The sequence below is a fragment of the Cetorhinus maximus genome, chromosome 19 (genome assembly GCF_964194155.1).
Source record: "Cetorhinus maximus chromosome 19, sCetMax3.hap1.1, whole genome shotgun sequence".
NCBI lineage: Eukaryota > Metazoa > Chordata > Chondrichthyes > Lamniformes > Cetorhinidae > Cetorhinus > Cetorhinus maximus.
In genome coordinates this window covers 91,805,296-91,821,650 of record NC_135897.1, presented here as the reverse complement: position 1 = coordinate 91,821,650, position 16,355 = coordinate 91,805,296, and the positions used below count along the sequence as shown (strand labels likewise).

At 47.9% G+C, this 16,355-nt stretch overlaps 1 protein-coding gene across 1 annotated transcript in view; it reads left to right on the top strand.

Annotated features, from left to right (window-relative positions):
* The window catches only part of LOC144694035 (organic solute transporter subunit alpha-like), a 33,263-nt gene that overhangs the window by 13,892 nt on the left and 3,016 nt on the right, over positions 1-16,355 (top strand). Inside the window, exons 6-7 of the mRNA XM_078564383.1 lie at positions 4,231-4,342; positions 13,010-13,156. Of these exons, the coding sequence (XP_078420509.1) occupies positions 4,231-4,342; positions 13,010-13,156 (259 nt within the window). The remainder of the gene's footprint in view (positions 1-4,230; positions 4,343-13,009; positions 13,157-16,355) is intronic.

Genomic DNA, 16,355 nt, shown 5'->3' with positions numbered 1-16,355 from the left:
AAAACTGCGGATGCTGGAAATCCAAAACAAAAACAAAAACAAAAATACCTGGAAAAACTCAGCAGGTCTGGCAGCATCGGTGGAGAAGAACGCAGTTAAATTGGATAATGCCTCCTGGGAATTTGTCACAAAGGGTTGTACCAATATACACGTTTGCCTTTTGGTGTCTTCTCCGCTAGTACCGCCTTTCAGAGAACAATGGAAAGTTTACTGCAGGGACTGCCCCAGGTTGTAGTCTATTTAGACAATGTATTGATGACAGGATTCACTGAGAAAGAGCATTTGGCAAACTTAGAAGAAGTCTTAAAACGTTTCTTGCAAGCTGGAGTGCGTTTAAAAAAAGAAAAGTACATGTTCCAAGCGTGGGAGGTAATCTATTTGGGTCACCGGGTAGATTCACAGGGCCTCCACCCAGTTGAGGAGAAAGTGAAAGCCACAAGAGAGGCACCTGCGCCAAAGAACGTCTCAGAGCTCAAATCATTCCTGGGGATGATCAACTCCCAATTCTTACCCAATTTGTCTACAGTGCTGCCCCTCTTCATTCTCTACTTAAAAAGAACCAATGTTGGTCTTGGGAGGTGCCCCAGAAAGAAGCTTCCATAAAGGTGAAGCAATTGTTGCACTCGTCCAATCTATTAGTGCATTATGACCAGATGAAAGAATTGGTGCTGACATGTGACACATCTCCCTACAGAGTGGGAGCAGTGCTCTCTCATCGGATGGACAGCAGCACGGAACGGCCAATAGGGTATGTATCAAGAACACTCACCACAGCGGAAAAGGGACACTCGCTGATAGAAAAAGGCCTGTCCATCATCTTTGGTGTCAGGAAATTTCCCCAGTACGTACACGGCCACCATTTTACAATTGTTTCAGACCACAAACCATTACTAGGATTGTTCAGTGAGGACAAGGCTATACCTCCCATAGTCTCAGCAAGAATACAGTGATATAATTCTGGCAGATACAAATACACTTCCGTACATAGACCTAGCAATCAAATCGCAAACACCGATGCCCTTAGTCATTTGCCTTTACAAGAAAATGATGAGCACGTCCCAGTTCCACAGGAACTTGCTTCATTGTTGAATTTTTTAGATTCCTCACCGGTATGTGCTCGACAGACCGGAGACTAGACAAGTCAGGACCCAGTCCTATCTCAGGTCCGAGAACAAGTGCTACAGGGTTGGTCACAGGAGCCTGTATCTGATGAAATGAAACTGCACTTCAACAGAAGACATGAAATAACCAGCCAGGATGGCATCTTATTGTGGGGAGCACGAGTGATAGTTCCTCCAAAGGGAAGGAAGCCTCTTTTAATTGAACTACACGGTGCCCATCCAAGAATTTCCTGAATGAAGACCATAACACACAGCTATCTATGGTGGCCTGGGATGGATGGAGAGAGTTTAGTAAAGCATTGTGTGCAATGTCAGCAACTGTAAAAGATGCCAGTGACAGCTCTGTTACACCCAGGGGAGTGGCCAGGTAGACCCTGGGTGCGGTTACACATTGACTACGTTGGACTTCTCCTGGGAACAATGTTTCTGCTCATTTTCGATGCCCATTCAAAATGGTTGGACGTACATGAGGTGAAGTCACCAACATCGGCCGCTACAATTGAGAAACTACGTCAGAGTTTTGCCATTCACGGCCTACCAGAAGTAGTCATTTCCGATAACAGCACGGCATTTACTTGTGCTGAGTTTCAACGGTTTATCAGCCTCAACGGTATCACTCATGTAAAAACATCACCGTACCCACCCTCCCTCAAACAGACTGGCCGAAAGGGCGGATCAAACATTCAAGACAGGCATGAAAAAGCTAACTGGAGATTCCTTGGCAACCAAGCTAGCTCGCTTTCTTTATCATTACAGGACCCCCTCTCACACAACACCAGGTGCCACACCTGCAGGGTTATTGTTGGAGCGCCGTCTCAGGATGAGATTGAGTTTAATAATGCTGAATTTAGAGCGGGAGGTGGAAAGGAGACTGGGAAGCCAGAAAATTAGACGTGACTGGCATAGTTGCAAGAGGAAATTTACCATGGGAGAGCTGGTATACGTGAAAAACTTTCAGGGAAGGACCAGAGTGGTTACCGGGTGGAATAGGTGCGGTGACTGGACCTCTATCTTACCACATGGAGGTGGAAGGCCAGATCACCTGTAAACATGTGGACCATTTAAGGAAGAGAGAGACAAATCACCAAGATTTGGTTCCACCAGTGACCATGACTGGGTCTGCATTTCCTGTTGAGGATACTCAACCCAGGACTGACATGTCTGATGTTCCTGTAAGAGTTGAGGATACAGAACTGTAAGTGCCCACGAAGCACCTGATGTTCAGGTAACTCTGGAAAAGGAGGTTCCTGACAAAGAATCTGAAGTTGTGGAGCTGAGACGTTCCACATGTACCAGGAAACTGCCTGAAAGGCTGAACTTGTAGATTCCTAACCCAGCGTAAATATTATATTGTCTTGGAAAATATGTATAACTGAATTAAAGAGGGAGGAATGTAGTGATTATGGTTTTATTTAGAGTGTAAGGTACCTTTAAGAATAATACTTGTTAAGGAAGATCTGTAGTAACCAATAGGAGAGAAGCATGGGCTACCTCTAGAGTCAGTGTAGAGATAGAGTTGGAGTTGAAAGCACTCGTGTAGTAGCTGCTGAGTATATTGTAAATAAACTTAATGTTTCCACCCAGGAAGTATCTGCTGATCAGCTCAATCATTGATAGCACAACTCAGCCATCCCACAACAAATGGTGACCCGTGAAACCATCTGTAAACCTGCCGTCCTTACCTGGTCCAGTCTACACGTGACTCCAGACCCACAGCAATGTGGTTGTCTCTTAACTGCTCCTCTGAAATGGCCTGGCAAGGCCCTCACTTCAAGGGCAATCATGAATGGGCAGCCGGATTGGTGGAAATAGAGATTGGTGGGACAGAGAGGGCTTGAAGAGGCTGAATGAGCTTCCACTTTGGTTGTTCTGAGCATGTGTTAAGGTGCTACATAAATGCAAGTTCATTCCTTTTTCAAAAAATATATAGATATTCCAATCATGATTAGACCTCACCTGATATTAAGGAAGGATAATGCTGACATGTTTATAAAAATATCGAGATAGTGAGAAAAGCAGAAAAAAAGGATTAAAATCCTTCTGAGCAGTCACTCTGCAGTACCACCATGTCTCTGCTGAACAGTCCTTTAGGATGGAGCAGCAGCACCACCAGGTGGGCATCAGTAGTACTGCAGCTGCAAGGCTGAATTTTAAAATTGTTGTTAATTAGTAAGTAAATAAAGGCAACTAGAGGATTGACCGTAGAGTCATGACATGTTTACCATGACTGACCTCTTGCTTAAACAAATAAATCAGCACTTGTTCTCCTGGTCCACCTCTCCTCTCCTTTCCTACCACCCACCCAACGCCCACCCCCGTCAACACAAACTCATCACTGGCCCTCTATCCAGCTCTACCTGTCCCACCCCCCTTAAACCAGCTCATATTTCACCTCTCTTGTATTTTTCCTTAGTTCTGTTGAAGGGTCATTCGGACTCGAAACGTTAACTGTGTCCCTCTCCGCAGATGCTGCCAGACCTGCTGAGTTTTTCCAGGTATTTTTGTTTTTGTTTTGGATTTCCAGCATCTGCAGTTTTTTACTTTCATCCCAAAACTCTGCTGTCGTTGTGTTAACTCCCAACCCAGTCCCTTTCCCCATCACCCTTGTGCTCACTGACTTACGTTGGCCACCAGTCCAGAAATGCCTCGATATTAAGATTCTCATCATTGCTTTGAAATAACTCCAAGGCCTCGCCCTTCCCGATCTCTGTAACCTCCTCCAGTCCCACAACCCTCCGAGATTCCTGCACTCCTCCAATTCTGATCACTTGCATTTTTAATCGCTCCATCATCAGCTGCCTGTGGACTCTAAGCTCTTGGAACTCCCCTCCCCAAAGCCTCTCTACCTCTCTCCCTTCCTTTTAAGACGCTCCTTGAAACCGACCTCTCTGACCAAGCTTTTGGTCACCTGTCCCTAATGTGCCCTTACGCAGCTGGGGTGTCAACTATTTGCTCGGTGATGTCCCTGTGAAGCGCCTCGGGATGTTTTACGATGCCAAAGGTGCTATATAAATGCAAGTTGTAGGAAAACGATCGCCTTTTGGTGGCTGTTTCTGAAAGTTGTGCAACGACGTCGGAGAGAGTTTAATTTTTCCTTTAACCTGCTTAGGTGGAAATTTAGGATTTTTGTGCTGGGATCCTTTCAAGTGGCCTTTCTCCGACCCGTCGTTTCCTTCCTGGGAATCGTTTTGTGGACAAACGGGCTGTACGATCCGGGCGACGTGAGTGAGATAAAAACGGGATTATTAAATTGTTACATCTGCCTTCCGGGTGAGGGGTTGAGTTGAGGCTTTGCCTGGCCCCCTTCAGGTGGAAATAAGAAAAAAATCCCGTGGACGCGGTTGCGAAGGAGAGCAGGGGGGGAGTTCTCCCCAATCCTCCTGTCCGACACCACAGGCCACCACTTCTAAGCTGACCCGGTGTACAAGGCCACCTCGCTTGTCCGCCTCCAGGGGTCATATTTTTGCACACGCTCAGCTTTGACGTGCTATTGCTCACATTGGCAGCAGCCTCAATTTTTCTCCCCCACAAACGCACGTTCTGCTCACCGGTACCTCATGACGGGGGAGCCAGGGATCGGGCGGGCGATCCGGGTTGTGTTGCGAAGGGGTAATGGGGAGTTTAAGACACGCCCGCTCTTCGCGTCGGACGCCAGTGACATTTCAAAATGGCGACCGCCAGCCGTTCACTTTTACACTCGGAGTATAGGTCGACCTCCGCTTTCGGAGGGTTTTTTTTCGGAGGCTTCAAAGTCGACTTATACATCGACAGCTACCGTACCTATCCTTCAATCAACGTCATTAAAACAGATGATCTGGTCATTACCCCATCGCTGTTTTTTGGGATCTTGCTGTGTCCAAATTGGCTGCCGTGTTTCCGACATCACAACAGTGACTACACTTCAAAAAGTACATCATTGGCTGTAAAGCGCTTTGGGGCAACCTGAGGTTTGACAGGTGCTATGTAAATGCAAGTCCTTCTTGCTTTAAGGGCCTCTTCCTGCAACATTTGATCTAACTCCACACTGCCTCTCCTTGTTGGTTAATGGGACTCACAGCCCCAGTTCCCGCCTCTACCCTAGTCACAGGGACAACAGAGGGAAAAGAGGTAAGAATGAATTAGAGGAGGAGACAGTGGGATGAATCCTTTGGACTCATCCTGCCAACTCTGAGATCTCAGGGAGGGCGTCCAGTTCAAGAGACTGCGAGATGGAGAGCCAGGGTCTCAGTACTGTGGCTCCAGTCACAACCCTCCGAATGTAGGGATCGCTCATTAACATTGAGACTGGTGGGAGGAGGAATTACATAGAAAGTACAAAACAGAAACAGGCCATTCAGCCCAATGCTCCATGCTGGTGTTTATGCTCCACATAAGCCTCCTCCCACCCTCCTTCGTCTCACCCTATCGACATATCTGATTCCTTTCTCCCTCGTGCGTTTATCCAGCTTCCCCTTAAATGTATCTGAACTATTCACCTCAAACACTCCCTGTGGTAGTGAGTGTTGCACCATGGGTTTGCCTGATGTTTCAACAATGAGATCTTGAGACTTGTGTGTTTGAACAGCAACCACTTATTGTTAATCTTTAACTATTGTTAATCTTAACCAGTTACTGTCATGCATGGTGCTGCTGCCACACAGTGGGGGCTGCGTCTAGACTGTTCTCTCCATCTATTACCATGTGAATCTATACATCATACCGTGGGCGGTGCTATTCTCCAGTCCCACATTAACCCTTGCTCTGCCGAGCACCTTTACACTCCAATAGCACACAGGCACACACAACATCCTACAACAGCGAGTTCCACATTCTCACCACTCTCTGGCTAAAGAAGTTTCTCCTGAATTCCTGGTCGGGTTTATAAGTGACTATATTATATTTATGGCCCTTAATTCTGGTCCTCTGCACAAATGGGAACATCTTGGCATAAATCTGATCAAACATTTGCATGATTGTGAAGACCTCTATCAGGTCCCCCTCATTCTTTCTGTTCAGAGAGGAAAGGGCTCCCCAGATGGTTCAATCATTCCCGATAGTGAGAAGGTCACAGTTCTGGTGTCCTCCACCATGCAAGGTCAGATATTAAGAATTCAAAAAGAGCAAAACATGAGGGTTCAGAGCAGTAAGGAGCACAGTCAGATCCTAAAGAGGAGAGAGAAGAAAGGTTGTGGCAGACAGTGAGGCACTGCAGATGACAGCAACAGAGGTTCACAGCACCCAATCACCATTACTCTGAGCTCTGCCGAACAAGACATTTAATGATGAAGCCCAAAATTAATATTTGATACACATCTATAGGAGATTCATGTTCATTGTAACCTGAAAAACGGATACCCCCAGGACAGGTACAGCACGGGGTCAGATACAGAGTAAAGCTCCCTCTACACTGTCCCCATCAAACACTCCCAGGACAGGTACAGCACGGAGTTAGATACAGAGTAAAGCTCACTCTACACTGACCCCATCAAACACTCCCAGGACAGGTAGTGCACGGAGTAAGACACAGCGTAAAGCTCCCTCTACACTGACCCCATCAAACACTCCCAGAACAGGTACAGCACGGGGTTAGATAAAGAGTAAATCTCCATCTACACTGTCCCCATCAAACACTCCCAGGACAGGTACAGCACGGGGTTAGATACAGAGTAAATCTCCCTCTACAACATCCCCATCAAACACTCCCAGGACAGGTACAGCACGGGGTTAGATACAGAGTAAATCTCCCTCTACAACATCCCCATCAAACACTCCCAGGACAGGTACAGCACGCGGTTAGATACAGAGTAAAGCTCCCTCTACACTGTCCGCATCAAATACTCCCAGGACAGGTACAGCACGGGGTTAGATACAGAGTAAAGCTCCCTCTACACTGTCCCCATCAAACACTCCCAGGACAGGTACAGCACGGGGTTAGATACAGAGTAAAGCTCCCTCTATACTGTCCGCATCAAACACTCCCAGGACAGGTACAGCACGGGGTTAGATACAGAATAAAGCTCCCTCAATACTGTCCCCATCAAACACTCACGGGACAGGTACAGCACAGGGTTAGATACAGAGTAAAGCTCCCTCTACACTGTCCCAATCAAACATTCCCAGGACAGGTATAGCACGGGGTTAGATACAGAGTAAAGATCCCTCTACACTGTCCCCATCAAACACTCCAAGGACAGGTACAGCACGGGGATAGATACAGAGTAAATCTCCCTCTACACTGTCCCCATCAAACACTCCTAGGACAAGTACAGCACGGGGTTAGATACAGAGTAAAGCTCCCTCTACACTGTCCGCATCAAACACTCCCAGGACAGGTACAGCACGGGGTTAGATACAGAGTAAAGCTCCCTCTACACTGTCCCCATCAAACACTCCCAGGACAGGTACAGCAAGGGGTTAGATACAGAGTAAAGCTCCCTCTACACTGTCCCCATCAAACACTCTCAGGGCAGGTACAGCACGGGGTTAGATACAGAGTAAAGCTCACTCTACACTGTCCCCATCAAACACTCCCAGGACAGGTACAGCACGGGGTTAGATACAGAGTAAAGCTTCCTCTACACTGACCCCATCAAACACTCCCAGGACAGGTAGCGCACGGAGTTAGACACAGAGTAAAGCTCCCTCTACACTGACCCCATCAAACACTCCCAGAACAGGTACAGCACGGGGTTAGATACAGAGTAAAGCTCTCCCTACACTGTCCCCATCAAACACTCCCAGGACAGGTACAGCACGGAGTTAGATACAGAGTAAAGCTCCCTCTACACTGACCCCATCAAACACTCCAAGGACATGTACCGCACGGGGTTAGATACAGAGTAAAGCTCCCTCTACACTGACCCCATCAAACACTCCCAGGACAGGTACCCCAAGGGGTTAGATACAGAGTAAAGCTCCCTCTACACTGACCCCATCAAACACTCCCAGGACAGATAAAGCACGGGGTTAGATACAGAGTAAAGCTCCCTCTACACTGACCCCATCAAACACTCCCAGGACAGGTACCGCACGGGGTTAGATACAGAGTAAAGCTCCCTCTACATTGACCCCATCAAACACTCCCAGGACAGGTACCGCACGGGGTTAGATACAGAGTGAAGCTCCCTCTACACAGACTCCATCAAACACTCCCAGGACAGGTACAGCACGGGGTTAGATACAGAGTAAATCTCCCTCTACAACATCCCCATCAAACACTCCCAGGACAGGTACAGCATGGGGTTAGATACAGAGTAAAGCGCCCTCTACACTGTCCCCATCAAACACTCCCAGGACAGGTCCAGCACGGTGTTAGATACAGAGTAAAGCTTCCTCTACACTGTCCCCATCAAACGCTCCCAGGACAGGTACAGCACGGGGTTAGATACATAGTAAATCTCCATCTACACTGTCCCCATCAAACACTCCCAGGACAGGTACAGCACGGGGTTAGATACAGAGTAAATCTCCCTCTACAACATCCCCATCAAACACTCCCAGGAGAGGTACAGTACGGGGTTAGATACAGAGTAAATCTCCCTCTACAACATCCCCATCAAATACTCCCAGGACAGGTACAGCACGGAGTTAGATACAGAGTAATTTCCCTCTACCCTGTCCGCGACAAACACTCCCAGGTCAGGTGCAGCAAGGGGTTAGATAGAGAGTAAAGCTCTGACTTCACTGTCCTCACCAGACACTCACAGGTCAGATACGGCACAGAATTAGATACAGAGTAAAGCTCCCGCTACAGTATTCCCATCAAACACTCCCAGGACAGGTACAGCACGGGATTAGATACAGAGTAAAGCTCCCTCTACACTGTCCCCATCAAACACTCACAGGGCAGGTACAGCACAGGGTTAGATACAGAGTAAAGCTCCCTCTACACTATCCCCATCAAACACTCCCAGGACAGGTACAGCAGGGGTTAGATACAGAGTAAAGCTCCCTCTACACCGACTCCAGTAAACACTCCCAGGACAGGTACAGCAGGGGGTTAGATACAGAGTAAAGCTCCCTCTACACTGACCCCATCAAACACTCCCAGGACAGGTACAGCAGGAGGTTAGATACAGAGTAAAGCTCCCTTTTCACTGTCCCCATCAAACACTCTCAGGGCAGGTACAGCACGAGGTTAGATACAGAGTAAAGCTCCCTCTACACTGTCCCCATCAAACACTCCCAGGACAGGTACAGCACGGGGTTAGATACAGAGTAAAGCTCCCTCTACACTGTCCCAATCAAACATTCCCAGGACAGGTATAGCACGGGGTTAGATACAGAGTAAAGATCCCTCTACACTGTCCCCATCAAACACTCCCAGGACAGGTACAGCACGGGGTTAGATACAGAGTAAAGCTCCATCTACACTGTCCCCATCAAACACTCCCAGGACAGGTACAGCACGGGGATAGATACAGAGTAAATCTCCCTCTACACTGTCCCAATCAAACACTCCTAGGACAAGTACAGCACGGGGTTAGATACAGAGTAAAGCTCCCTCTACACTGACCCCATCAAACACTCCCAGGACAGATACAGCACGGGGTTAGATACAGAGTGAAGCTCCCTCTACACTGACCCCATCAAACACTCCCAGGACAGGTACCGCACGGGGTTAGATACAGAGTAAAGCTCCCTCTACATTGACCCCATCAAACACTCCCAGGACAGGTACCGCACGGGGTTAGATACAGAGTGAAGCTCCCTCTACACTGACTCCATCAAACACTCCCAGGACAGGTACAGCACGGGGTTAGATACAGAGTAAATCTCCCTCTACAACATCCCCATCAAACACTCCCAGGACAGGTACAGCACGGGGTTAGATACAGAGTAAAACGCCCTCTACACTGTCCCCATCAAACACTCCCAGGACAGGTACAGCACGGTGTTAGATACAGAGTAAAGCTCCCTCTATACTGTCCCCATCAAACACTCCCAGGACAGGTACAGCACGGGGTTAGATAAAGAGTAAATCTCCATCTACACTGTCCCCATCAAACACTCCCAGGACAGGTACAGCACGGGGTTAGATACAGAGTAAATCTCCCTCTACAACATCCCCATCAAACACTCCCAGGAGAGGTACAGCACGGGGTTAGATACAGAGTAAATCTCCCTCTACAACATCCCCATCAAACACTCCCAGGACAGGTACAGCACGGAATTAGATACAGAGTAATTTCCCTCTACCCTGTCCGCGACAAACACTCCCAGGTCAGGTGCAGCAAGGGGTTAGATAGAGAGTAAAGCTCTGACTTCACTGTCCTCACCAGACACTCACAGGTCAGATACGGCACAGAATTAGATACAGAGTAAAGCTCCCGCTACAGTATTCCCATCAAACACTCCCAGGACAGGTACAGCACGGGATTAGATACAGAGTAAAGCTCCCTCTATACTGTCCCCATCAAACACTCACAGGGCAGGTACAGCACAGGGTTAGATACAGAGTAAAGCTCCCTCTACACTATCCCCATCAAACACTCCCAGGACAGGTACAGCACGGGGTTAGATACTGAGTAAAGCTCCCTCTACACCGACCCCAGTAAACACTCTCAGGGCAGGTACAGCACGAGGTTAGATACAGAGTAAAGCTCCCTCTACACTGTCCCCATCAAACACTCCCAGGACAGGTACAGCACGGGGTTAGATACAGAGTAAAGCTCCTTCTACACTGTCCCCATCAAACACTCCCAGGACAGGTACAGCACGGGGTTAGATACAGAGTAAAGCTCCTTCTACACTGTCCCCATCAAACACTCCCAGGAAAGGTACAGCACGGGGTTAGATACAGAGTAAAGCTCCATCTACACTGTCCCCATCAAACACTCCCAGGACAGGTACAGCACGGGGTTAGATACAGAGTAAGGATCCCTCTACACTGTCCCCATCAAACACTCCCAGGACAGCTACAGCAAGGGGTTAGATACAGAGTAAATCTCCCTCTACACTGTCCCCATCAAACACTCCCAGGACAGGTACAGCACGGGGTTAGATACAGAGTAAAGCTCCCTCTACACTGTCCCCATCAAACACTCCCAGGACAGGTACAGCACGGGGTTAGATACAGAGTAAAGATCCCTCTGTACCGTCCCCATCAAACATTCCCAGGACAAGTACAGCACGGGGTTAGATGCAGAATAAATCTACACCATCCCCATCAAACACTTCCAGGACAGGTACAGCATGGGGTTAGTTACAGAGTTAAGCTCCCTCTACACTGTCCACATCAAACACCCCCAGGGCAGTACCCCAGCACAGGGTTAGATACAGAGTAAAGCTCCCTCTACACTGACCCCATCAAACACTCCCAGGACAGGTACAGCACGGGGTTAGATACAGAGTAAAGCTCCCTTAACTGCCCCCATCAAATGCTCCCAGGACAGGCAAGCACGGGGTTAGATAGAGAGTAAATCTCCCTCTACACTGTCCCTATCAAACACTCCCAGGACAGGTACAGCACGGGGTTAGATACAGAGTAAAGCTCCCTCTACACCGTCCCCATCAAACACTCCCAGGACAGGTACAGCACTGGGTTAGATACAGAGTAAAGCTCTCTCTACACTGTCCTCATCAAACACTCCCAGGACAGGTACAGCATGGGGTTAGATACAGAGTAAAGCTCCCTCTGTACTGTCCCCATCAAACACTCCCAGGACAGGTACAGCATGGGGTTAGTTACAGAGTAAAGCTCCCTCTACACTGTCCACATCAAACACTCCCAGGGCAGTACCCCAGCACGGGGTTAGATACAGAGTAAAGCTCCCACTACACTGTCCCCATCAAACACTCCCAGGACATATACAGCACGGGGTTAGATACAGAATAAAGCTCCCTCTGCACTGTCCCCATCAAACACTCCCAGGACAGGTACAGCACGGGGTTAGATACAGAGTAAATCTCCCTCTACACTGTCCCCATCAAACACTCCCAGGACATATACAGCACGGGGTTAGATACAGAATAAAGCTCCCTCTGCACTGTCCCCATCAAACACTCCCAGGACAGGTACAGCACGGGATTAGATACAGAGTAAAGCTCCTTCTACACTGTCCCCATCAAACACTCCCAGGACCAATACAGCACGGGGTTAGATACAGAGTAAAGCTCACTCTACACTGTCCCCATCAAACACTCTCAGGACAGGTACAGCACGGGGTTAGATACAGAGTACAGCTCCCTCTACACCGTCCCCATCAAACAATCCCAGGACAGGTACAGCACGGGGTTAGATACAGAGTAAAGCTCCCTCTACGCTGTCGCTATCAAACACTCCCAGGACAGGTACTGCACGGGGTTAGATACAGAGTAAACCCTCCTCTATACTCTCACCATCAAACACTCCCAGGACAGGTACAGCAAGGGTTAGATAGAGAGTAAAGCTCCCTCTACAATGTCCCCATCAAACACTCCCAGGACAGGTACAGCACGGGGTTAGATCCAGAGTATAGCTCCCTCTGCACCGTCCCCATCAAACACTCCCAGGACAGGTACAGCACGGGGTTCGATGCAGAGTAAAGCTCCCTCTGCACTGTCCCCATCAAACACTCCCAGGACAGTGCAGCACTGGGTTAGATGAAGGAAATTGGATTGGCTCTTTAATGAAGTAACCTTGCAGGGCTATGGGGATAGAGTGGGGAAATGCGACTGACGGGATTATTCTACAAAGTGTAGGCATGGACTCTATGGGCCAAATGGTCTCCTTCTTTGCTGTAATGACTCAGTAATGCAATCCATATTTTCCACCCGCCATATTGTGTGATTATCGATCAAGTCTCTCAGCAGGACTCTCCTTTGTTCCCACACCCTGGCCAAATTTCATTCTTAGATCCCATCCCGGTCTGAATCACATGTGCGACAACTCTGATACATTGCTTCTGTCTTTTGCATTGCTGTCTCAGTTATCTTCAACCAGTATTTTTCTCTGGCTCAACCTGTTCCTGGGAGTGTCAACAATCCTTGGGCTTTGGCCAGTGAATATCCTGTTCCGAGAGGCTAAACTCCATATGGCTGATCAGAATCTCACAGCAAAGTTTGCGCTCTTTCAGGTGAGTGAGTCACAGCCACAAAACTTTGTTTACAACAGTCCAAAGGGTGGGAATTGGAGGAAATGACCCAAGCCTGAAGTCGAAATGAACGGGAGTTGAGAGTCAAGGTCGGACCAAGATAAGGAATGAGTTTTTTTTGAAAGAATTATCTGATTCATTGTGGGATGTGAGCATTGCTGGCAAGGATAGTATTTGTTGCCTGTACCTCGCTGTGTAATTTGAAAGTGGTGCATGTGCCTGCTGCCCTTGACCTAAGAAATAAGAGGTCATGGGTTTGGAAGATGCTTTTGGAGCCTTTACAAGTTGCTGCAGTGCATTTTATAGATGGTACATGCTGTTGCCACTGTGCGTCAGCATTCAAGTACAGGAACAGGGACGTCTTGCTGCAATTGTACAGGGCCTTGGTGAGACCACACCTGGAATATTGTGTGCAGTTTTGGTCACCTTATCTGAGGAAGGATGTTCTTGCTATAGAGGGAGTGCAGCGAAGGTTTACCAGACTGATTCCTGGGATGGCGGGACTGACATATGAGGAGAGATTGAGTCGATTAGGATTATATTCGCCGGAGTTCAGAAGAATGAGGGGGAGATCTCATAGAAACCTATAAAATTCTAACAGGACTAGACAGGGTAGATGCAGGAAGGATGTTCCCGATGGTGGGGGAGTCCAGAACCAGGGGTCACAGTCTGAGGATATGGGGTAGACCATTTAGGACTGAGATGAGGAGAAATTTCTTCACCCAGAGAGTGGTGAGTCTGTGAAATTTGTTACCACAGAAAGTAGTTGAGATCAAAACATTGTATGTTTTCAAGGAGGAGTTAGATATAGCTCTTGGGGTGAAAGGGATCAAAGGATATGGTGAGAAAGCGGGAGCAGGCTATTGAGTTGGATGATCAGCCATGATCGTAATGAATGGCGGAGCAGGCTCGAAGGGCCGAATGGCCTACTCCTGCTCCTAGTTTCTATGAATGTTTAAGGTGGTGGATGGGGTGCCAATAAAGCGGGCTGCCTTGTCCAGGATGGTGTCAAACCTCATCAGTGTTGAGGCTGCACTCATCCAGGCAAGTGGGGAGTATTCCATCACACTCCTGACTTTTGCCTTGTAGATAGTGGACAGGCTTCGGGGAGTCAGGAGGTGAGTTACTCGTTGCAGGGTTCCTAGCCTCAGACCTGCTCTTGTAGCCACAGCATTTATATGGCTAGTCCAGTTCAGTTTCTGGTCAATGGTAACTCCCAGGATGTTGATAGTGGAGGATTCAGCGATGGTAATGCCATTGAATGTCAAGGGACAATGGTTAGATTCTCTCTTGTTGGGGATGGTTATTGCCTGGCACTCATGTGGCACGAATGTTTCTTGCCACTCACCAGTGAATACTTGAAGGCCTTGCTGTTGCAGTCAGGAAATGCTTCATTATTGGAGGAATTTGCAAAGGGAACTGAACACTTAAACAGTCAAGGAACAGTTATGCGATATAACTATAAAATGCTGGTTACAAATAAAGTGACGTGACGTATTTGCATTCTCAGAAAGCTATTGATAGAGGCGACATGTGGACTCTGGACAAGTAGCAGAATGAGTAGGAGGCTGGCTACAAAACAGAAAACTAAGCAGGGGTCAATGGTAGTTACTCAGACTGGCAAAAGACAGGAAGTGATGTTCCACACGGATTTGTGCTGGGGCCTCTATTGTTCATCATTTACAGAAAGGATTTGGACTCGGTGATCAGAAGTATAATGTCAAAATTTTCCGATGACACTAAATTGAGGAGTGTGGTTAATACAGAGGAGGACTGTGACAAAAATATAGGAACACATTAATAAACTTGCAGAATGGGCAAGTAACTGGCAAATTAACTTCAATAGAGAGAAAGGGGAGGTGGTACATTTTGGTCAGAAAAATCAGGAGGCCATATACTGCTTGGAGAATATGAGTCTTAATGGGGGAGAGGAACAGAGAGATCTGGGAGCATGGATACACAAAAGTAGTGACATTTTTTTTATTCATTCACGGGATGTGGGCTTCGCTGGCTAGGCCAGCATTTATTGCCCACCCCTAGATGCCCTTGAGAAGGTGGTGGTGAGCTGCCTTCTTGAACCGCTGCAGTCCAGGTAGTGTAGGTATACCCACAGGGAGGGAGTTCTAGGGTTTTGACCCAGCGACAGTGACAGAACGGCGATATATTTCCAAGTCAGGATGCTGAGTGGCTTGAAGGGGAACTTCCAGGTGGTGGTGTTCCCAAGTATCTGCTGCCCTTGTCCATCTAGATGGTAGAGGTCACCGGTTTGGAAGGTGCTGCCTAACGAGCCTTGATGAATTGCTGCAGTGATTTATTAATAAGATTAATAAGGCCATAAAAAAAAGGCAAACCAAACACTGGAGTTTATTTCTAGAGCAATTGACTTGAAAGGTTGGTAGATGTGTTACAGTTCACTCAGGGAGTCTGAGTTGCTGTGGTAACATGCACTTAGACACGTGTGTTGTAGTCTGGAGCTGTGGATAGTAGTGGTGGAGGCTCCAACTTTCTTCCCATCATGTGGGAATCTCTCCCACTCTTACCGCCTGCCATTGAAAAGTAAATAAGTTATGATAAACTTGTATAAGCATGGATACACAAAAGTAGTGACATTTTTTTTATTCATTCACGGGATGTGGGCTTCGCTGGCTAGGCCAGCATTTATTGCCCACCCCTAGATGCCCTTGAGAAGGTGGTGGTGAGCTGCCTTCTTGAACCGCTGCAGTCCAGGTAGTGTAGGTATACCCACAGGGAGGGAGTTCTAGGGTTTTGACCCAGCGACAGTGACAGAACGGCGATATATTTCCAAGTCAGGATGCTGAGTGGCTTGAAGGGGAACTTCCAACCCTTGGAGTAACGGGTAAACCAAAACAGGGGCCATGAAAAATATTAAATATTAAATATGGTGAAATTCTAGTCTGGTAGCACTGAGTCCAAAGGTCCTAGGTTCAAATCTTCACTCCAGAGATTTGATCCCATAATCCAGGTCAACACTCACAGTGCCGTTCTGAGGGAGTCCTGCAGTGTCAGAAATGCATCTTTTGGATGAGTCTTCATTAAACTGCAGACCAGTCTGCCCTCTCAGGCGGATGTAAAAGATCCCACAGCCACAATTCGAAAAGGAGCAGGGGAGCTGTTCACGGTGACGTGGGTCAAAACTTAAACCCTCAGCCAAAACCCATCT